Source organism: Mixophyes fleayi, chromosome 3, assembly GCF_038048845.1.
Source record: "Mixophyes fleayi isolate aMixFle1 chromosome 3, aMixFle1.hap1, whole genome shotgun sequence".
In the NCBI taxonomy this organism is placed as follows: domain Eukaryota; kingdom Metazoa; phylum Chordata; class Amphibia; order Anura; family Limnodynastidae; genus Mixophyes; species Mixophyes fleayi.
The window spans coordinates 239,595,374-239,620,435 of NC_134404.1; the positions used below are offsets into that span (position 1 = coordinate 239,595,374).

Consider the following 25,062-nt stretch of genomic DNA (forward strand, 5'->3'; position numbering starts at 1 on the left):
GAGGATGAAAACTTTGCTCAATCTAAAAATTGTTTATTTGGCTTCCTGCCAAAAGCCAGACACCCTGCCCAGCCTCTAAGGAGGTGTGGATGGGGCCATCAGTGAAGATGAATTTGCTCCCCAGGCTGCTTTACCTTTTCCATACCATCCCCATTAAAGTTCCTTCCTCTACTTTTAAAATGCTGCAAACTTCTATCATGCGCTTCATTTGGTCAAATAAGAGACCCAGGATCTCTGCTCGTATTCTACAACGCTCTCCCATGGCAGGTGGCCTCGGCATACCCAATCTTCGCAATTATTATTATGCGGCACGTTTAGCTCAATGTGTCCAATGGCACTCCCCGCCTGGGTCCAGGGTCTGGGTTGATATAGAATCATATCTATTAGGAGGCTCACCGATTTGTTCTATACTCTGGCTTTCATCTGCACAGCGCCCAGCCCCCTCTCAAACTCACCCAGTAATAGCCCTCTCTCTATCAATCTGGTCTCGGTGTAGTAGAATGGCATCTCTATCTCCTGCTCCCCAGATACTTATACCTCTTTGGTTGAATCCAGCTTTTACACCTATCACGTCCTATGTACACAAAATGGGCAGGGGAAGGTAAAATATTACTGCTAAACCACTTAACAAGGACTCTAACGTTCCCTCAGTTCTCAGAGTTGACTGAACGGTGCAGGTTTGCAATGGGACAGTTCCACCAATACTTACAAATCAGACATTATCACCAACAGGTTAAGGTTCAGTTTTCTGCTAGACCCCCCACTGTGTTTGAGAACCTATGCCTATCGGGACCATCCTCAAAAGGTCAAATCTCAACGCTATATAATGCCCTACTCCCCACCTCCACGGAGGCCAAGGACCATTTTCAGACACAGTGGGAGGTAGATTTGGGAACATCTCTAGATCCAGAAGAATGGTCGGACATCTTTGAGTGGACAGCACGTTGTTCCATAAATGTCCGTATTAAAGAAAACGCCAATAAATTGCTGCATAGATGGTACTGCGTTCCCTCTAGGCTCCATAGTATATACCCTCAAACAAGTCCAACATGTTGGAGAGACTGTGGCCACACTGGTACCTTCATACACACATGGTGGGACTGTCCAAATTGTGCCCGTTCTGGACAGAAGTTCTCGCATTAGCAACAGCTATTCTCGATACTCCTGTGCCTTCCGATCCTAAGCACGTATTATTGCCGCTACCTCTCCCGGACCTTCCTACGCATACCCATAAGCTTCTTCGGCATATAATCAGCGCAGCTACCTGTCAAATAGCTGCCTACTGGAAGAACCCCACACCTCCAACGCTCCAGATGGTCTGTGGTCGGATTTGGCACACCTATCAGATGGAACACATTACCAGTGTGCTTAGGGGCTCCTCCGTGTCCTTCAACAAAGTCTGGTCTCCCTGGGCCTCATATTACAACCAACCCCTGCTTCAATTTTAGTTGAGCCCGATTTGTTACTGGAAATACCAGATTAAACTGATATCTTCTGCTAAAAACATAAAAGCGTGAATTCTCCCCCCTTCCTCTAACCCTTCCATTCTGTTCTTTCCCCTCCCCTCCCCCCATCTTGCCTTGTACCACCCCCTTACCCCCTCTTCTTTATCTTCTTCCCCTTATTTGTATATTTTAAAACAAATTAACATATTCATGGTACCATGCTGATACAAAGCTGAATTTGTATTGTAAAAGCTCTGTGAGAGAGAATGTCATGCATATTGTTTAATGTATATGTGCACTTGTCATCTCACTAATGTACCTTTCAACAATTTTTCTATTTTGTAATACTGTTCAAGATAAGATGTTACTAATAAAACGTATTTAAAAAAATAATAAAAAATAAATAACTAAGCATACTAAAGAAACAGGAATAACACTTCTTTAGTTTATCATAGTATTAGAATCACTTCTAAACCTCTTCTCAAGCTCTCTCCATATGAACTGTTATTTGGACTTCAGCCAAGATACGTTTTTAATCCATAGACTGACTTGAAGCTGCATCATGATCTAACTGTTCAATATGTCATACAGTTGTCTAAACAGTTGCAGAAGCTTTAGAAGGCCCAGAAGAACACTTGAACAAAGACATTCAACCAAAAGCAGCTCTTGGGCCTGCACACAGCATACAACCTAGAGATTATGTTATGGTGAGAAATTTCTTACGCTTTGGTTCCCTTACAGATCTATCTGATGGTCATACTAAAACCAAGTTCTATTATCAACTGATACTGCTGTAAAGGTTGCAGAAAAAGACACTTGGATCCACAGTTCCCATTGCAAACAGGTCAAAGATCCAAGCTTAAAGGAACCAAAGGACTCAGAACTGAGCACAGAGAAAGAGACAGTTATATTTAGAAGAACTCTTCAATCGAGATGGAAGTGATGATGTATAATCAGTTACATGGTTATTGACTTATGATGCAAAGAACCTTCAACCTTGTTGCCTGTCTTATAGGAAATATGAACAATTTGTAGCCTCAACATGTTATTTAGGAGGCTTAAGGTGGAGCTAACAGAGTGTGTAGTGCTATTCTATTGACATTACATCTCGAGGCTTGAGTTGGATGGACATGAAGTAATATTTGTATCCCGGGAGACTATAACATCGTTTAACTTCGTGACATACCCTTATAGCCTGGTTTTTCTGGTAGGAGCATTACCTTACACCCATTTTTGAATATTTTGCCATTTGTGCGATTTGTTTATCATTTTATTTAAATCATTTTATAGAAATAAATTTTAAAGTAGTTACTTTATTACGCTAGAGGTGTCTTCTCTCATTTTTTACATGCTTGCTCTCATGAGCTTATTGGATTAAGGAGGAAGACTATAAAGACATCTCTGAATACTCATGATCATTTATTATCTGGAAAGAAGGATACAAAGATACCTTTCAATGCTCATGGTTTCCTACTATATGGTAGGAATCCATTTGATTTATTAACACAGAGGTGATGGTGAGGTGTCTGTCACTTTGGATTTGAAATTTCAAGATATATAGTTATGTCTTTTCATCACCAATAGGAGTTTTGGGGAAGATCACATTGGAGAAAAAAAAGAACCGTGGACTGTTGTATTGATTATTATACATTTTCTTCCCTTATTTTGTGCTGTATTCTCCTTAGTTTTGGGTGCATTTAGGCGCTGAAAACTTTCTTATATTTTTTTTACGTTATTTATATATTTTGGAAAGGAATTGAGGAGAAGGTGAGAAAGTGATAGCCCATCTGATATATATTATGAATAATCAATATGAAATTACAACATTGAGTAGTTTTGGACTATTTAACGGCCCAGACAAGAGGATATTGTTTAATCCTTGAGACTGAACTTGGAGTCCATTGTTTATTACCTAATCAACGACACTTCCGATCCAAAAACTGTAATTACAAGTTATATAAACCACGCTCACAATATGAAAGAAGGATTTTGATGACAAAATTAAGATAAGGACTTTGAAAATGATTTGTCATGGTCAAGCATATGATTCTTTGGACTTGGAAAGTGGTTATCTAACCTAATGTATATTTACATGAAGTTTATTCTACTAAAAATTGTGGCAATATTGTTCCTGTATTCTTGTTTAAAATATGGTTTGTGTTGTATACAAATATTTGCGAAAGCCAAACCAGTCCAAGAACATCAGTGCTGACAGAAATATATACTCCTATTCAATTAATTATAGTCACATCAAAAAGTACCTTTTATGTGTATATAAAAGGGTGGAACTGTCGAAGTAATAATGAACAAAAACCCTATATTACCAATTAGTTCAATAGAATGAACTTGAATTTTATGTGCCTATGCTTTTAAGAGGAAAAGTACTAACATTTCTCTTACATATTGCACAATACAGAAAACAACAAGTTATGTAAGGGTCACATGTTCTTTATTTCACAATAGCAGGCCAAGGAAATAATTGCTCAAAATAAGGTCAAGAAGACCCTTCCAAAAAGACCCCTCTAAGAACAAAACACTTTAATGAAGATTAATGATAGAGACTTAGAGTGTCAGCAGTGATGTAAGCTGGGAAGGTGTGTTTTAAGTGAGATTAAGTTACATTTTCTATAAAAAAATAATTTAAACAAATATAGATTGTCAATTGGCATTTGAGACCCTAAGCGTATGCCTGCGCTGTCCAGTATTGGCTGTATCCATGCATAATATCTGTTAATAAAAAATATAAATATAATATTTTGGAAACCTGCTCATCTCATGTATTATTTAAAGAGAAGAATAGTAAAATCTTATACAAGGAACACACAGGATTCCAGCCTAAACCTAGACTCACCTCTCTTTCAGGCTACAGATTTCGCTGGTCCCTTTCCCAACACAGATGCACGCTTCACACCTCTCAGCAACTGCCACCAGCTACGTATAAGGCCCGTAGCAAACCTATGACTTAATCACCCAATTGCGCACCCTCACAGTCCTTCAATTAGATTGATCCCCAAGAAACTGACAATGTCCCCTGGGTGTCACCATATTTGGCTCACAAATATTCCAAAAGTTTTGGCCTTTGGTAACTCCCCACAGATATATCCCAGAGACATAACTCCCCCTTCAATAAACCAGTCATAATCTCCCGCACATTTAAATACCAAACAAGATGGAATTATAACAATGTGACATACCTTTTCCAAAAACATGTGATTATAGCTTTTCCCTGATACCACTAGTACCTGTAATCCACAACCATGGTCTGATTTCTGCTCCTCAGTATGGATTTCCAAAAATATAAAATTTGAAGACATTTTCTTTGAAGTTCATATTTCTATATACCTGTATAGGCAGCCTTCAAATGCTGTATTTGTCTGCAAGATTCTCACCTAGGCATATGGCTCTCTCAATTTTACACCTAGTGGTTCTTTTGTTTTTACACTACCTATTGAAAGGAAGTCAATTAGGAAGTGGAAAACAGGATCAAAACAATGGATGTCTAGGATCTGCATATCTTAAAATAGTCTCCTCAAAGGGTCTGCTCACCTAATTACCTCCTACTGGGCTAATTGATGTTTTCAAAAAGGAAACAAACATTTATCTGAGGGGAAAATCAGGTTCACTTCTATGTATCAATTCAAAATTTTATTTGGGCCCCGACATTTAATATTCTATTTCATCATATCAGATTTATGCTTTCATCCTGACACAGTGTATGTCGTATACTTTGATGTTGCAAAAGCTTTTTTTTTGTTCTCCTGGGCTTTTTCCCCATTGGCATTTTTATTGCTTGTAATAATGCTGGTAAAAATTATATCAAAGACAAACATGTTTCATATGCATTTTAATAGTGTTTAGGCCAGGTGCACACTTGCAATATTTGCGTTTGTTTGACATGCAAAAAATGGAACATTCCAAAAGCATCGGTAAAGACGCCAATGGGTATGGCAACACTACAAACTATGGTTTCTGATGTCACAAACATTGACATGCATTACAAATACTTGCCAACTTTTAGAATTGAAACTCAACTGCAGTGGGTATGAGCTCTTAATGTTTAATGGTCCTGTCATCTTCTGTTAATTTCCGCCTCCCAGCTGCATCAGAGCAACCTCATGCATCCTAAGTTTTAACATCTTAACCTACAAAGACAATAACAACTTTCCTACTGCACAGAAGAAAATGCATTTAAGAAACAGTATATTTGTTTAATAAAAAAATCATACTATATAAAAGATAGAAAACATATTTTCAAAAAGATATACACACAACTTTCACTTGAACCAATCCATGTCAGCTTAATTGTAATGGGGTAAATCCAGCGACAGGCTGATGTTGGACACTTGCACATTCACTATTACTGATTTTCAGTCTACCATCTGGAAATATGGAAAAAAATTTGAACCGCTCTCCCATTTTATCTGAATTCATAAGAACATTGTAGCTCTGTATTAAATGTTGTTGAGTAGCTGCATCTTTATTTTTTTCCAGAAGTACCTGAAAAACACAACAGGATTGTAAAACTAAAATTAAATAAAAAAGGTTACTTACTAATTTTCTAAGTAAAGCATAAATGCATTGCCTGCTACATGGTTATATTTGTGAACATGGTATCATCTGCCATAATATGCAAAAATAACATACATTAGGAAAGCCCTGCTATCTAAGGCAAGTAATGGAACATATGTTGCAGCCTTTTTCTCAACTCAGTCCAGGTAATCTAAATATAAATTTTGGTCAGATATTTGCATTTACCCATATTAACTATATTGTATGTAAAAGTATATATATATATATATATATAAACAAATACAATAGATAGTACAGCGCGTAACTCTGAGAAGATAAACAAGTTCCAATTCAAATATTGTCCTTTGGAAGAAGTGGATATCCTATGTTCAGGAGGCTGCCAAAGTTCCCACAAAGCCAGTTGGTGGACTGGAATAATCTAAAACAAAATAAGTAGGAGGGGGCGCCACATAGTATAATACTGTATTCAACAATACAGATAGGTGTACCGCAAGCCAGAATTTAAATCACCAAGTGGACATAGGCACTCAGGTATTAGAAGTGAATCAGTAAGGATAAAAACACACAGAGGAGGAAATATTTCCAAGACCACCAACACCATACCAATATGCGTACCAGATAAAAGAACTTTAAAGCTTATCTGTAGGTATAGTCGGTCCCTTCATAGATTAGAGTAGCTTTGATTCCCCTTCAGGTTGGTGAAGTGTTATTCTCAACACTTACAGGAGCATGAATAGGCACTTCATATATCCTCAGTGGTAGCCACATTTATATAAAGGAAAAAAGGGGGAAGGCTCTCATAGTGTAATACCATATGGTTACACATTTATTGCAGAGTAAAATACAGATGTACACTTACATTAAAAAATTAAGATATATGCTTATCTGGGTATCTTTGAGCTGGAACAGGACAGCAGGATTCAGTAACTATCACGCTACCACATTGCCAAAGATCCAGATCACTGAGTCCTTAGGAAATAATCCTCAGCCAAGTTCAACACAGAATGCGCTGCCACGCTAAAGTCAGATAATGCAGACACCCGAATAAGTGACTGAATCCCCTACAAGTGCTTCTAAACCTCTTGAAATTGCGAAGCCCTGAAAATGGAGACCCAAATTGTTTGCAGGATGAATTTTTTCCCTTGCCAGGCACAAATAAACAGCTCTCAATAGCCTATTGAGAGCTGTTTATTTGTGCCTGGCAAGGGAAAAAATTCATCCTGCAAACAATTTGGGTCTCCATTTTCAGTGCTTCGCAATTTCAAGAGGTTTAGAAGCACTTGTAGGGGATTCAGTCACTTATTCGGGTGTCTGCATTATCTGACTTTAGCGTGGCAGCACATTCTGTGTTGAACTTGGCTGAGGATTATTTCCTAAGGACTCAGTGATCTGGATCTTTGGCAATGTGGTAGCGTGATAGTTACTGAATCCTGCTGTCCTGTTCCAGCTCAAAGATACCCAGATAAGCATATATCTTAATTTTTTAATGTAAGTGTACATCTGTATTTTACTCTGCAATAAATGTGTAACCATATGGTATTACACTATGAGAGCCTTCCCCCTTTTTTCCTTTATATAAATGTGGCTACCACTGAGGATATATGAAGTGCCTATTCATGCTCCTGTAAGTGTTGAGAATAACACTTCACCAACCTGAAGGGGAATCAAAGCTACTCTAATCTATGAAGGGACCGACTATACCTACAGATAAGCTTTAAAGTTCTTTTATCTGGTACGCATATTGGTATGGTGTTGGTGGTCTTGGAAATATTTCCTCCTCTGTGTGTTTTTATCCTTACTGATTCACTTCTAATACCTGAGTGCCTATGTCCACTTGGTGATTTAAATTCTGGCTTGCGGTACACCTATCTGTATTGTTGAATACAGTATTATACTATGTGGCGCCCCCTCCTACTTATTTTGTTTTAGTATATATATATATATATATATATATATATATATATATATATATTTATATTTATGACTATTGGCATACCCAGGAATAAACACAAGGTAAATAAAGTAAAAAAAAAATAAAGTAGTAAATATATTTGCTGTTCATATATAAAACTATTCCAAAGATACTTTACATGCTTAAAATCATATTTAATTATTGAATAAAATGTATGTGTGGCAGGATGGACCACCTATGCCACCCTGTCTGTTGTTGCTGGGAACCGACTGGGCTTACTTTGCCATCATTCCCTTTCGTTTTCCCAAATGCACCCTCTTGCCGCAGTAGGAGGGGCTTACAATGCTGCCACCACTGAACTCCTTTATGGCACTCAGAACCACGTTCCTTCTGGGTAACGGTCACTGCTAGTGTACTCCTGTGCTGGTAACTCCGGACCTCTAACTATGGATCTGTGTTGCTGTGGATGGATCCTCCCTGGTCTATCACACTGACCAGAGCTGCACAGGTAGCAGGCAGAGCGGTGGTAGTGGAAAGGCTTGGGTCCAAACCTCAGACAGCCGGAGAACGGATTAGATTTTAGAGTGTAAACGTCAGGTCACAGGATTACAGCAATATTGAAGAAGTTGTCAAGCAGGGTCTTGAAGCAGAGTGATGTTTATTGCTCAAGTGTCCTGACAAGGACAGTTCCACTGATTTAAGGCATCAGTGATAAGGTCAGATGGAACATCAGAATGATACATTACATGCTCACACAGCACACCTTTTATACAGTTCTGACATAACTCCTAGCAGAGGTAAGCCAGCCCCTTGGACCTAGCTGGCTCTAACCCGTCTAGAATATTCCCTCAGATCTCAGGATGTAATCTAGTTTTGCATCTAACACAATTTAACTTTCACATCCCCCCTTCAGATGTTCTGTCTTCATTGTTTAGAGTTACTGGTCCTGCACTCAGGTAACAGCCCCCCTGTTGTGCATTCAAGTGTTGGTCACTAACATTGAATATACTTAATTAGCCTGAATGAGGACATCCTCTACACTACACAACAGACTTACAAATGCTTATCAGAAATCAAACATATACCTTAGACATGAATGCATTTCCTTGCACTAAGATATGCAAAAGGCTTTCAAAACAAAGACTTATTGTATCAGGTATACATCAGAAATAAGGTATTTCCTTTAGCAAGAGTAAACAGAAAAAACAACTTTTCTACCCTGGTCTCAGAGATAAAGATTTCCTATCTCACAATATACACAATATCAAAAATAAGTGCATTGGCAATTTATATAAATTAGCGGCCTGCGCTATTTCCTTTAAATGAATTCATACCAAAAGTTATTTATCAGTGATCCAGTCACAGTATGCTTCCTTTGCTCTGTGGAAATATAGTAAACCATAGTTTAGGTAAAATTAAAAGTCTCAATTGAATGTGTATGCGTTTTATTCTTTAACTTTTATTATATTAATGTTTCCTACTGGGAGTCAGAATAGAGCAGACGTGGGACTTCCAGTTATGTGCTATTGCCGCTCTAGCAGCTATCAATATGTGGCCCAATAGGCAGCGGTCCTGCTTTGGAATGGATGTTGGGTAAACATGAAGAAGAGCTAGGGCTGGATCTGGAGCAACAGGGGTCTATAAGATGGTTGAGATCAAAGCAAATACCTCGCCCCAAAGCGGCTGAAGCATCGGGCATGTCCAGAAGACATGAAAAATATCTGCGATTTGGGCACATTGGCGCCAGCAAAACATTGTTTGACCTGGTCATAATCCTATGCAGCTGCTCCGGGGTGAGGTACAACTGATTGATAAGTTTGACCTGCATCTCTGTATGGTTGATGCATTTAGACATATGATGGGAGGTGACAAATTCTTTCCCATTGCTGCTCGGTGAGAGTTAGATTCACATCCGTTTTCCATTGGGTTTGTGCAGGAGTTTTGGTTGGGGGGATCAGGGAGTAAATGTAGTGGTACCAGAATGTTATTCCACCTCTACTACTGCTCTTTGTCAGTCTATCCAAGACAGACGATGGAAGCGAGATGAGGGAGTGGGGGGTCTTAGAGGCCATTCCGACCCAATGTCTGATTTGCAGGTACCTGTACGTCTCTGAGGCTGGCTATAACGATCTTGGAGATGAGAAAAGGGAAGAAAGAGGACTTGGGCAAACAGGTCTGACAGGGAAGAAATCCCTCCGTCGTTCCAAACGACCAGGTATAAATCTGAAATAAGTTGGCATACTGCCTGCAGGGAGAGATTGCGTGATGGGAGTGCAAAATCGGTATGCAGCCCAATGATCCTATCCCACACCTGCATGGCATCCGAGATGGACCGTAGCCTGCACACAGCAGATGGACGGGCAGACCTGGGTGTCCAGAGAAGGTCCAACAATGGGTAGCTAGGGCACAGGGCTCTCTCCAAGTCTACCCATGTTTTCGAGGTGTGGGGGAGCGCCCAATCCCGCAGGTGGCTCAATATGCTGGCCTTTTGGTAATAAGTTAAGTTAGGAAGCATCAATCCCCCACATTGTTTAGATAAGGCCATGCGTTTATGGGAAAGGAGGGGGCGTTTCTGATGCCACATATATGACATTTGTAAAAGATATTTTATTTTGGATGAAGACAATTTATTAATATGAAAATATTTACATTGTTTTATCTTATTTTATTATATCATTAATATTTGATGTGGTATTATTATGTCAATTGGATCCTTGCGTGTGAGCTGATGAGAGGGATATGAACAGGAATGAAGGTTATTCAAAGAACAGATGTTTCTAATCAGAGATGTTGGACAAAGAGTTGCAAGAATTTCTTCAAAGTCTCCATTGCATCCCGGAGAGCTAAAAGGATCAAGACACGCCTATATACCTTCTCAGCCAATTGTAATATGACATTTGTAAATTGTAGTAACCTACTTTTATTGGTACTAAAAGTAACTGTCTGGAATGTGAACAGACAGAGTTTTCAGAGACTGAAAATGAGTGATATTATCACAGCGCAAGCTTTTCTTTTGTAAATAAACAATGATATAATTGTATTCTTAAAGTTTCTTTTGCTGAAGAAATTAAATTATTACTTTAACACATCATTAACGTATGAAAGCGGGCCATCAATCGTTTAGGTACTATGTATGGAATAGTGCAAAAAATATACATTAATTTAGGTAATAACATCATTTTGAAGACAGCTATACGGCCCAACCAGGAGACCTCGAAGTTAAGCCCAATTCTTGGTTATGGAGGAACGGTGCAAGAAAACTGGAGTGAAGTTGATTTCAAATACTGTGGATAAGGTAGGGGGGATATGTACACCTAAATATGGCAAAGATTCCTTTACCCAGAAATTTCTCCTGCAAAGACGATAGTGAAGATTGCGGTATATTAATAGGTAGAGCCTCAGATTTAGTAATATTCAGTTTATAAAATGAGGCCTAACTGTAATCATCTAGGATGCATTTCAAAGCTGACAACGAGGTCTCCGGACTGGTGACAAACAGAAACACGTCATCTGCAAATAAACATAGTTTGTGTGTATAGGAATGAAAAGTAATACCTCGGAAATGAGGAGCGTGTCTGATTGTGTGCATTAAAGGTTCTATGGCCATGACAAACATCAGGGGAGAGAGGGGACACTGCCTTGTTCCATTAGTAATAGGAAAGGGGGAGATAGGAAACCATTACTAAATACTCTCGCGGAGGGTCCCTGATATAGGGCTAATATAGAGTGTAGAATGTTACCCTGAATAACAAATTTAAGTAAGACTTCCTTCATGTAGAGTCAATGGAGCCTATCAAATGCCTTCTCTGCATCAAGGGATAGCATAACAAGCTCCTCTCCGGTCCCAGACAAAAGATCAACCACATCTAAAATGCGCCGCCTATTATCTGACGCCTGGCACCCCAATATGAAACCCACCCATCCGGGTGGATAAGCTGAGGTAACAAGGGGTTTAGACGATCAGCTATCAACCTAGCATAAATTTTTAAGTCGGTATTAAGCAATGCTATGGCTCCATAATTCTTACAATGGGAGTGATCCTTACCAGGTTTAGGGATCGTTATTTGTGCTTCCAACATCTCAGCAGGAAAGCTACCCCCTGTGAAAACATTATTATGAGGATTGGTAGGAAGCGGGGCCAGTTCCGATTGAAATGTAGTGTAAAAAACATTCATGAAACCATCAGGGTCAGGGGCCTTGTTACTAGGGAGGTGCCTGATAACCTCCTCAACCTCTCGCTGAGACCAAGGGAGATTAATCCGCTCCAAACTATCGGGGTCCAATGATGGGAGATTAAGGTGGTGGAGGAAGTTAGATATCATCATCATTTATTTATATAGCGCCACTAATTCCGCAGTGCTGTACAGAGAACTCATTCACATCAGTCCCTGCCCCATTGGGGCTCACAGTCTAAATTCCCTAATATAGACACAGATTCACACAGACACAGACAGACAAAGAGGGAGATAGACAGACAGGGAGACAGACAGAGACTAGTGTCAATTTTTGATAGCAGCCAATTAACCTACCAGTATGTTTTTGGAATGTGGGAGGAAACCGGAGCACCCGGAGGAAACCCATGCAAACACAGGGAGAACATACAAACTCCACACAGATAAGGCCATGGTCGGGAATCGAACTCATGACCCTGGTGCTGTGAGGCAGAAGTGCTAACCAGTTCTGATGGCTGTACCGTGTCTTTGTGATCCCGTAAATTATAGAGTCAGTATAGTATTTGGCAAATTGATTTGCTATACCAGCGGGGTTGTGGATCTTATTGCCCCTCAAATCATGGATAGTTTTTATTTGATTTCTAGCTTGCTTACCTCTGAGTTTGCGAGCCAAAAGGCAACTCGCTCTGTTGCCCGTAGAATAAAATTTCTGACGCAATTTAGTAAGGGCTGATTTCATACGGGAAATAAAAAGTGTATTAAGCTGTTTTCTAACATCATTTATTTCTTTTTGAAGGGCTTTAGTAGGGTGTGTCTGTTTCTGTGATTCTAGAGTATTTAAAGTTGATTTAAGCGTATGCTGGCGAAAGAGATATTGCTCCACGCAAGACTGCTTTCAAAGCACACCAATGAGTAGAGAGAGATGTGTCTTCTGGGTTATTTATCTGAATGTATTGTGACAATGCCTCCGACAGACCGAGCCTAGCCTCCAAGGAAGTAAATAGATAGGCCGGCATTCGCCACAGCCTCGGGGAAATTTTAGTAAGATTCAAATTCCAGGTCCACTCTATCGGGGCATGGTCTGACCATGTGATGGGGAGGATATTAACTGTATTGGTGTGCTGTAGTGTCCATTTGTCTGTCAGAACAATATCTATTCTACAATATGTGTTGTGTACACTAGAGTGATATGTATAATCCCGTACATTTGGAGATTGGACCCGCCAGACATAATAGAGATCATATTCCGCCAGTAGCTTACGAAAGGCTGTTGAGGGACCTAAAGATGGATCAGGGCCTGACGATCTGAATGGTCTAGACTTGTTTATTTTGGGATATATAGAGTCAGATTGAAATCTCCCATCAGTACCAGGTGGCCTCTACGTACTTTCTGTATCTCTTCGCATAATAACTTAAGGAAAGGGATTTGGCGGGAGTTAGGAGCATATAAAGAAATTAAGGTCACCTGTTTATCCTTTAGGATGCCAACCAAAATTAGGAAACGGACAGATTTGTCCTATTTTTAACTGTGGATTAAAGCATACACAAGCACTGAACAGCACAGCCACACCATTCCTTTTGAATGGACCATTAGCAAAGTATCCCAAGGGATATCTTGGGTCTCTAAGTTGGGGAGGGGCACGAGACGAAAAATGCGTTTCTTGCAGGGCTATAACATCTGCCTTACGTTTATGGAATGTAGTGAGCGCCAAACGGCGTTTATTTGGGGAATTAAGTCCCTTAACTTCAGGGAGTAGAACCGAACCATGAGCTATGGGACCTGAAATGAGAAGATATCGCTAGTGAGCCTGTTTTATTTTTATAACGTGTAATGTGAGTGATCCGGGGGAAAAGGGAAACCAGGGAGGAAGGATTCAAAAGAGAAAAAGAAGAAAAAAACTGAACTGAACCGTAACATGGGGTCAGAGCATTTGCACAGAGGGAAGCGTGTGGCAAACTGGGTACCATGTGGGGAGGTGGTGGAATGAGGATAAGATCCCACCCATGTAACACTCAGAGAAGGGTAAAAATGAAAGAGAGCATCAACAATAATATAGCAACCATATAATAACAGATTAAACCTTTGATATACTGTAAAAAAAACAGAACAAAAACCATATTATGGCAGTGCAATATGAACAATGCAAAGAGGAGTGAGCGCCCAACGGAGGCACCAGGCCATCCGCTGTGGCACCCCTATCCTCGCATGGCCATAACTTATCCTTAACTAAACCTGATCGATACATTTCGTAACTTATGCATCAAGATTTATAGAAAAGCACAGAAGAACAAACAGAGGATATTAAACATTAGGCACAAAGAAAGGTAGTAATTATACTTATCAAGCCAGAGGTAGAAGCTGTATAACTTTACGAGTTTAACCACAACATTGGACCTCAGTCCTTAGAAACGCGAGTCCATTCCGGCTGGAGAGGGGTCTTGCTAGAGGCGGTTCCAGATGGAAGAAGTATGTGCCATTCTTCCAAGAGTTTGATGCCGGCTTCGAGGGGCGACACAACATACGAGGACTCCTCATGTCGCACCAGCAGCTTAACTGGGAAGCCCCAAAGGTAAGGGATGTCATTCGCTCGCAGGGCTGTCGTTATTGGGTGGAGAGCTCTTCTTTGGTTGATGGTGATAAGTGACAAATCTTGAAAGAGCTGCAGGTCCCCCAGCGTGGATGCATTGGACGGGTCTCGAGCCGCTCGAATTATAGCCTCCTTGATGTGGAAAAAATGAACCCAGAGAAGAGTATCTCTCAGAAGATTCCCCGGCACAGATTTAGGACGTGGAAGGCGATGAATTCGATCGATGAGGAAGTCCCTGTCAACCCCCGAAGGGAATAGCTTCTTGAACAAAGAAACGGCATAATCTTGTAAATCTGCATTGGAGACAGATATTATTTTTAATATTATTTCTGCGGGAGCGGTCTTCCTGATCCACCATTTTACTTCACCTCCCTCTGGAGGGAATGATGTGAGGAGGAAAGGTCGTTGTGAGAAGCAACCACCTCCCCCATCTTTGTCTCAAGGTGGTCTGTACGATCTCCAATTTCAGTGATATCGGATTTCAAACCTCCAATTGCCGCTCTCATTTCAGACGTCAGATTAGCCCGAAGGGCAGTTAGCATCTGGTGTAAGGTAGAATGCAGAACACGCGCTGTTAATGGAGCATCCAGTGCAGCATCCGTTCCCTGCTGGGGGAAAATCTCTTACGATAGAAGGTGAACTTGACGCCGAATTTGGCTTTGGTTGAAACTTAATTGGAGCGGCCAAGACAGTAGGCTTGATCTTTTTAGGAGCCATAACAGACTGTCCGGTATGTAAAGCCAGCACGATTTGAGGGTATACTTCGCTTAACGACTGGTTGCTTAGAGTGTCACACTAGGTGGGTTTCTTGTATGTTAATTCAAAGAACTTTCATGGTAATGCTGGGGAAATACTCGTGCTACATGAAAAATACAGAATTATTCTCAGCCTTGTGGTGACAGGCGTGCCAAGGTATTCTACAAAGCACTCTGCAACTGCAATATTACACTTGACCAGCAGGTGGCAGCAATGACCCAGCTTTGGAATGCAGGTATTATTTGTGTATTTTCCAGCTCGTCAGGTACAACACATAGGCTAAACCAGGGTACAGTCACAAAGAGACCCACAAAGTCAGCACAAAGTCCCTGCTGTGCTACTTAGCCGTCAAACAGCGTGGCGCACTAACCTGGGGCTGACAGCTATGTGGTTGCCAAAGCGGGGCCCGGCTGATGGATTTGGGCTGAGACTCCCACTGATAGGCCACGCCCCCACCTGAAGTATCTCGACGGGCTCCACCACCAGCACGCAAGGCCAAGGATCGAGACCGAAAGTAGGCCCCTTCCGCGGGTCTGTACTCGATGGGGTGAGCCGACTGACAGCCGCTACGAGATGGAGGCAAGCCTACCCGATCTTGAGGGGAATCACCCTTCGGAAGTCCTGTCGGGCGGCTACAGAGGCAGGGCGGAGGCCGCGACATAGCCCAGCAGATCCCGCTGGAGCTCCAATCAGACCACCCTGTGAGTACAATGCAGGCCTGGTCCCCGCTGCGGCTCGTAAAGGGGGCAGGGAGATAGTCTGTGCGGCAGATGATAGGCAGCCGCTGCCGTGGCTGGGAGACCAGAGACAGAAGCGTTGTCGTGCCCGGAATCGCGCCTGAGGGACCAAAGGAATGTTGCCCTGACTTAGCCCAAGTGACAGGGTCCTATTCGCGGCAAGTAGACCACGGTGGAAGTATCTTTTAAGGCCACAAAGGGAGAGCTGGTAAAGTCTGTGACCTTTCCGAATGGCGTCCAAACCACGCCACCCTGAAGCTAAATTTTAACTTGGATGTATCTCCTTCAGTTGGAACGGATACAAATAGAGGTAAAATTTTCTTTCTGATCTGACCCAATAGATACCATTCCTAAACAGCAGCACAGTAACATCATTGGGAGGCTTCTGAAATCACAAAATTGCGGAGCAGCAAAGGCAGCACTGAACACTATGCAGATCTGATAATCATAATGGCTGTGTCAATTGTTGTCAATGATAGCCTAGCCCTATGTGCGGGGTTAAGTGGCCCCCCAAAAAAAAAATCCCAAGAGTTAGTGCATTAAAGTATCAAATTCTAGTAATGCTAATTATGCAAATTTGCTCACTATTACTAATAAAATGGTTATAGAAACCTTACATATCAATTAATTACTTGGAAGAAACATCACTGAGCAATCAGACTATGTGTAGATTTACTAAGGTTTCTAAAAAGGAAAAGTGGAGGTGTTGCCAATAGCAGATTCTAGCTATCATTTTCTATAATGTACTACATAAATGACAGCTAGCATCTGATTGTTTGCTATGGCCAACACCTCCACTTTTCCTTTTTAGAAGCTTTAGTAAATGTACCCCTATGTTTCTTTGACTATTGATCAGGGGCAGGTTGGGCTGGGGGGCATTGCAATGGGATGGGTCACCTGCATTTTTTTCCTTTAAAATGTTCCTATAGGCTTCTGAGTGGAGTCTTGCCCCCCTGGGCTAAAATTTGCCAGTCCTCCCCTGCTATTGATCATAGTATGCAGTGATGGTTTATAATGAAATCCGAAAGCCACAAACTTTAATGATCCAATTTAAAGTGCCATTGTCTAATATAGCGGTGGCCATCCTGTGGCTCTAGAGCCACATGTGGCTCTTTGAGGTTTGAATTGTAGCTCCTGGCCGGGAGCATCAACGAATTATAGTTATCCAGGTACCGACAGGGGCAGATTGGACATTCAGCTGCTCAACTGACCAAGAGCAGCCGCATCTTGTGACCTCCTTTGAAAAATGCAGGGAGGTCACAGTGTCACAAACATTCCATTCAGGAAAGGAGGAAGACACAGTGTAGTGTTCTCTTCCTCCTTCCTCTGTGCGGGAAAGTAAGGAGCATGTGAGATTTGATAGCATGTGAAGAGGCTAATGGGAATGTAAGGATATGTGATGGCATTTGGGTAGAGCGATGGATTGTGTGTAGGTCTGTAGGCATGTGGGTTGGTTTGATTGGAATGTATGGAGTATGTGGAGAGCTCTGATGGCATGTAAGGGATATGTGTGAGGAATATGGGTAGATCTGATGGCCCGTGTGGAGGCTAATGGGCATGTAAGGGGCAGGCGGAAAGGTCTGATGACATGTAAGGGGCATGTGATGAAATCTGGTGGCATGTGGGGAGGTCTGATTTGCGTGTGGAGAGGTAGAATGGCATGTGGGGAGGTTTGATGCACAGTTCTGGGGCATGTGGGTAGATCCAATGGGCATATAAAGAGGTCAGAGGGGCAACTTAAGAAGTATGAGAGATTGTGGATGCAGCAGCAGTGTCAGCTACTGTGTGAAGAGACTATAGGTGGCCCTTTGAACCCTCCGCTGGACACAGCAGCAAGGTAAGAGCTGTGCTGATTTTATGTTTAAGCTAAACATTTTGGCAATGTTGGATATTATCTTTTTGCATAGCAGGATATTGTAAATTATGTTATCTTCAATGTATGTGTATATGGTATGTATGCGCATGTTTACACTGGATATATCATCACACACACACACACACACGCGCGCGTTAGCAGCCAATTAACCTAGCAATATGTCTTTGGAGTGTGGGAGGAAACCAGAGCACCCGGAGGAAACCCACGCAAACACGAGGAGAACATACAAACTCCTCACAAATAAGGCCATGGTCAGGAATTGATCTCATGACCCCAGTGATGTAAGGCAGAAGTGCTAACCACTTAGCCACCGTGTTGCCCTAATATATGTATATGCACACACATAAAAGAACACATTTCAAACAAAAGAACACCTTTCCTACAGTCAAACATGGAGGAGGTTCAGGGACTATTTGGGGTTGCTGAGCTGCATCTGGCACTGGGTGTCGTGAACACTGTTGAACCCAGTGTCAGTAACATGGGCCTCCCTCCAGCAGGACAATGACCCCAAAAACACTTCAAAAACCACTCAGACAAGACACTGGATTGTTGTGTTAGGTAGAAATGAGTTCAGATACAAATCCCAAAGAACACATGTAGAGAAATGTGAAGCCAAAAGTTGAGAGAAGGCACCTTTCATATCTGGGAGTGTTAGAGCAATCTGCACAAGAAGAGTGGACCAAGCTACCAGGGAAAAGAGATGTATTTTAGGTGAAAGACTGCACTGGGACAGCCAGCAGTAGTTTTTCTAGGCATGAGCTTTGTATTTTGGGAAGAAGAACATGCAGACTCTTCCAGACTAGACACTAGATGACGCTTAATCCACCACTGAAATTCAAAGGTTAATGAGGAGAAACTGCTTTGACACTAAAATCTCTACACTATGTGTAGTGGGCGTAGTATTCATTATATTAGGTATCTTATACTAAAGGGGTTCCCACTTTCTAATGCCTTTGATTTATCAGTCTCTACATTGACTACTAAATACATTGCAGTTTTTTCTTTCTTCTTTCTGTTAACAGTTTGTCACACCTGGTTATTATATTCTAGACATAATCGGTTATTATATCTTATACATACCTGAAAGATGTGTTGGTGACATCTGTTATTATTTGGTATAATATACTATATTGACATGTTGTGTCCTTTTATATTTTGCAGTTTAATTTTCTGCAGAGAAATTTTGGGGGTAGGCTCCCTGCATGGAAAAGATTATATCGTTCCAGTAAGACCCAGAACCTGTGCACTACCAGATGTGGATGTATGTGCTACGAAGTCTAAAATTGTATGTTAATAAATGCTATACCAATAAAAAGGGGAACCTATTATTGAAAAAGAATAATAAAAACTACACAATGTTAAAAAATAAAAGTAAAAAAAAAAACTAAACAAGCAAACAAAAAAATATTTTTAAATGTTTTTTTTTTTCTTTCTTTTAACAGTTTCTCCCTGTGAATGAATATAAAAAGGTATTTATTTAGTCCTCACAGCGTAGCAAGAGTGTTCTGACGCATATGCGGCTGATTCAAGGCTTAGATTTCTCGTAAGTACGCTTGGCTTATGCACACTGTGGGAGAAATTTACTAGAGTACGGTTTGAGAAAAATGGCTTGAGCTATATTGCCTGGTAGACCTGAAGAGCCCAACCTACTCAGCATCAGGTCACTGGGGGGTGGAGTTAAAAAAAATAAAAAATATCGAGGCTCCGGCACTTTGAGTACCATCCCAATATTGTTTAGCAATGGGTCCTTCCTGGTACCACTGGCAATTGAGTAAGAGATTAAGAATATAAAAATGTAGTGCAAGTACTTGTGGCAAGTGCCAGCATGCACGGACAACCTATGAATGCGGTTTAGGAGTTTACTAACCAGCATTCATCAGATGAGTTTGTTAGATTTTCCAACCGCATCCAATGAGTGGCAGTTTGCAAACTGCATACTAAACCACTGGTAAGTAAATATCTTCCTGTGTGTCTATAATGGGACCTTAGGGAGTATAGTGTGTGTGTTATTGGAGGACTGCATACATTTATCTAACTGGAGAAATTGTGTCTGATTTTACCCACTGTTTCTGTATATAACCTGTGCCTAAATCAAAATCAATGCCACACATACACACACACACACTCAATCACAAGAACACTTTTTCTTCACATTACTATTTAACTCTTTCAACAATAATTTCATGGCAGTAAATAACTGGCTCAATTTTACTACTTTGTTATATTTTTAAATAATAGATTGATAGATGCATTGAAAGTCAATTACAGTCTGAAGTCTGGATCGTATTAGACATCACCAGACACTGGGTTTCATCCCTAGTGATGCTCTGCCAGGCCTCTACTGCAAATGTCTTCAGTTCCTGCTTGTTCTTGGGGCATTTTCCCTTCAGTTTTGTCTTCAAGTGAAATGCATGCTCAATCGGATTCAGGTCAGGTGATTGACTTGGCCATTGCATAACATTCCACTTGTTAGCCTTAAAAAACTCTTTGGTTGCTTTTGCAGTATGCTTCGGGTCATTGTCCATCTGCACTGTGAAGCGCCGTACAATGAGTTCTGAAGCATTTGACTGAATATGAGCAAATAATATTGCCCGAAACACTTAAGAATTCATCCTGCTGCTTTTGTCAGCAGTCACATCATCAATAAATACAAGGGAACCAGTTCCATTGGCAGCCATACATGCCCGCACCATGACACTACCACCACGCTTCACTGATGAGGTGGTATGTTTTGGATCATGAGCAGTTCCTTTTCTTCTCCATACTCTTCTCTTTCCATCACTCTGGTACAAGTTGATCTATGTCTCATCTGTCCATAGGATGTTGTTCCAGAACTGTAATGGCTTTTTTAGAAGTTGTTTGCCAAACTCTAATCTGGTTCTTCCTGTTTTTGTGGCTCACAAATGGTTTACATCTTGTGGTGAACCCTCTATATTCACTCTTGTGAAGTCTTCTCTTGATTGTTGACTTATTGACATATACACTTACCTCCTGGAAAGTGTTCTTGATTTGGCCAACTGCTGTGAAGGGGTTTTTCGTCACCAGGGGGAAAAAAAAGCACCAGATTCCAAATGCAAATGTCACACCTAGAATCAACTCCAGACCTTTTACCTGCTTAATTGATGATGAAATAACAAGGGAATAGCCCACACATGTCCATGAAATAGCTAGAGTCGATTGTCCCATTACTTTTGGTCCCTTAAAAAGTGGGAGGCACATATAGAAACCGTTGTAATTCCTACACCGTTCACCTGATTTGGATGTAAATACCCTCAAATTAAAGCTGAAAGTCTGCAGTTAAAGCACATCTTGTTAGTTTCATTTCAAATCCATTGTGGTGGTGTATAGAGCCCAAAATATGAGAATTGTGTCAATGTCCCAATATTTACGGACTTGACTGTATGTATGAATTTATACCAATACTGCATTGACAATTAAACATTATAATTGCTTATCTGACATAGCCCTTAGAGACAGAATAAGCTAGGTAAAAAACTGCCTATTTTCCATAGAGAAGCCGAACTTTAATTTTTCCTTACCTTCAATCTTAAATCAATTCCCATGTTTTTCAAGAACTCATGCTGTGTAATAGGACCTAGAGAGGCCACTGTGTTTCCAATGATCCTTTTCAAGAAACTAAAGTCAACATCGGCGGTAAGATCTGCTGATCCTGGAGCTATTAACACATCATGTAACTGATGAGCCTTGAATCCCTAAACACATAAGACAAACTTGAGTTAATTTATGAAATTATTGCTTGTTATATGAACATTAGTAGTTTAGTTTGCTGTAAAAACATGCTGCATTTCCTTTCAACTAAAAAGTAAAACTACAAACCTTTCATTTAAAGAACACACACAAGCACAATCTTCCAAGTTGTTTGTGGAGTAGTGCTTATAATTTCACATCTGTAACCATTGAAACAATCAGTGCAGTCCACAGTGTGGGACTAATTCATTAAGGCATGTAAAACCCAACGTATTTAATGTAAGAAGTATAGCGGGCAAACCCACATCCATATTCAATAAGGAGCGGATGTAAAGATATGTCTGTTGAATATCGTTCTAGGTGCTCTTTACTATAATAGACAATACATTGCAGGACACATCCAATACATATGTGGAATATAAAGTCTCAAAAGAACGCACAAAAAAAAAGTATTCAATGATTATCACATGTTAATAATTTAGTATTTAATGGCAAAACATAAAAAAAACGAAAAAAAACAAACCTTTCATAAAACTTACAATAAGGATCTTATGAATGTCTACTGTACATAAAATACATTTTTACAGCTGTTCCTGATTACAAATACGTTTTAGCATGCATACATGACCGTCATCACTATCATAAGACAATTACAATTGCACATAAGTTAAACAGTAAGTGTTTAACTTATGTGCAAAACAGAAAACTAGTTTGCACCCCTTGCATTGTAACATGGTTTTGTCCAGGAGACTGAAATAAGATACCTCTTCATTTAAAATCCTTAATGAATCAGACCCCAGATTATCAAATATAATGTAAAAATCACATATATATTATATATACTAATATCAAGTCCTATCTGGACATTGTTAGTAATGCAAATAGTACCTGAAGGGGTCGAGTGGACAGCTCGCCCCCCCACCCCCCCCCCTAACTAAGTCACTTGTTTTGTAAGGGACAATATGATATCCACGTCAAATTCAAATATGCAGGCTGAAGTGTCCAAACTGTAATTATAACTCATTAAAACAAGCCAATAGTTGGAAATAGAATGACATACAGTGCTTGCCAGGATGGTCACCTGTTTATTGCTGCACATTAGGACGTTGAGCGTCCCTTTATGCAAAAAAGTAGCCAGAAAAAATAGATGCCTTTCACACCAGGGGGTAAATGTATCATTCTCCAGTTTTGTCAACTCGCGGGAGTTCGGCGAGATGACAGCTTAAATTTAAAGCGGCGCTGCCTTGTAAAGGGAAACTTCCCTTTACAAGGCAGCGCAGCTTTACATTTAAGCTGTCATCTCGCCGAACTCCTGCGAGTTGACAAAACCGGAGATTGATACATTTACCCCCAGATCTCGCGTTTAGCACGTCCTTTCCAAATGCAGTAATCAATCGGGTAGGTAAAGGCTGTGTAATCACTTCTCTGTATGTGAATAGTTCACTCCATGAAAATATCCACATCATTCAAGGGTTAAATATAAAAGATCACCTCAGTCTGCATTTCCCCACATTCATATATCAGTAGTACCCTGTCCTGACGCGTTTCGTCACACCTCTGTGACTTTATCAAAGTTAGAAACAGGGAAGGAAGGGTCGTTATAACGTAGGCAATGCAGACCTGCAGAAATACGCATATAGGCCTGTTAGGAGGCTTATAATTTGCACCTGCTATAGGGCACATGCAAATACTTGCTGATGATGACTTGGAATTTTTGTACTTGCATTAAATTATTTTCTCTGAATCCAATGAAGGACACTGGAGACGCTGGGGTGTGCAGTATGCAAGAATTACTGTAAATTCCACTCTTTACCTTTTTTTTAGCATCCACAGAAGCATCACTACCAGTGGGAATAGATATATGAGCTGAAAGGTACACGGTACAGACAATGAATCCACCAGACATGCCAGTAGATCCCTCATGCTGGCGCAGAAGTGCTTCACCTTGTGGTTCTACAAAGGCGCCATCATATTGACATCTGGTTCACCCAATCCTGACAGGAGTCGAAAAAAAGGCATGAAGAGAGCAGTTTGGCTTTCCTAAAGTTGATAATCCAACCATTAGACTAACATCTCAGGTATCTCATGTCCCTCCCAGATCGGAACATTTAAGTATTCATCCATGATTTCCATGAACACCATGAACTCATCCTGTTCCATGCTGTTGATGACCAAACTTAACAACTCCATCTTGAACCTAACCACCCCACAACTGCACATATAGGGTTCAGAATAGGTCAGAAAGGAGCCATCTGGTTTTTGGAACAGGAAGATATTTAAGTAAAAACCAACCCCTTTAGGTTGTCCAGGACGGGAAAACTAATATGGCAACCTGATTCGCCCTGTTTCCTCAAAGACCTGTGGTGAAGAAGCGTCTGTGTAGGTAAGCCTAGCTGACAATGCCTCTCCTCCAGGTGCCTGAGGTAGAACTGAACCACTGGTCCCAGAAGAGAAGGTTCATGGGTGGACAGACTGTCCGTCATGTTGATTGCTTGTCAGAGGGCTTAGATGCTGGATGTCTCGCTGTCCATGCCTGACTACCTGGTTTGACCTCTTGCCTTCCCAAAGTGATAAAATGAATGAAACCTAAGCACCTTAGGAGGATTAACAGGAAGAATGGAACCCTTTACCCCTGTTGCATGGGCAATGATTTCACCCAGCTCAGGACTGAACAGGACCTCTCCTGAGTATAGAGTATAGAAGGGGTATCAGGGTTATCTTGGAATCTGTATCCGCTTCCCTAGTCCGAAGCCACATGCCAAAATAGCTAAAACTGAAATTCTAACCCCAATGAGCCCCATATAAATTGTGGCTTCTCAAAGATTTTCATAGATCAGTCTAGATCTTTTCAAGCTGAAGCTGCTATGTAAACTGCCTTAAGGGTGGCTTTAACTTTCCTATCTGTGCTATCGCTTAAGGTAGCAAAATTAGCAAGCCGAATTCTGGTAGTTTTGGATAGGCGCGTTATGGGAGTATACGCCTTGGGCTGTGATTCACAAAGAAACATAGATTATGATGGCAGATGATAACCACTTGGCCCATCTAGTCAGCTCATTTTGTTAACCTATGGTAACTTCCAACCTTATTTAATCCTTATTTCTCTTTAAGGAAATGTCATGTCTATCCCAAGCCTGTTTGAATTGCTCTACTGTATTAGCCTCTATCACTTCTGATAACACCTTCCTATATGCTTGGGAGGAAGAGGATAAAAGCACTGCAATCTGTAGGACGCCTGATATTTATGGTCAGTTCTAGCCCACGCCTCAAAAAACTAAACAAGTCCTCCTGAGTGGATGTCAGCCTACAAGCATGCACTAAATCATCCATTCCCCGCTTCA

At 40.8% G+C, this 25,062-nt stretch overlaps 1 protein-coding gene across 4 annotated transcripts in view; it reads right to left on the bottom strand.

Annotated features, from left to right (window-relative positions):
• Positions 1-5,274: 5,274 nt before the first annotated feature.
• The window catches only part of NDUFAF7 (NADH:ubiquinone oxidoreductase complex assembly factor 7), a 102,167-nt gene continuing 82,379 nt past the window's right edge, over positions 5,275-25,062 (bottom strand). For 3 of the 4 annotated variants that reach the window (XM_075203347.1, XM_075203345.1, XM_075203349.1), the window contains 2 exons: positions 21,556-21,729; positions 5,275-5,942 (listed from right to left, as the gene is read on the bottom strand). In XM_075203347.1, coding sequence (XP_075059448.1) covers positions 5,739-5,942; positions 21,556-21,729 — 378 coding nt within the window. In that variant the 3' untranslated portion in view covers positions 5,275-5,738. The remainder of the gene's footprint in view (positions 5,943-21,555; positions 21,730-25,062) is intronic. The other variant, XM_075203346.1, reaches the window with a different exon arrangement.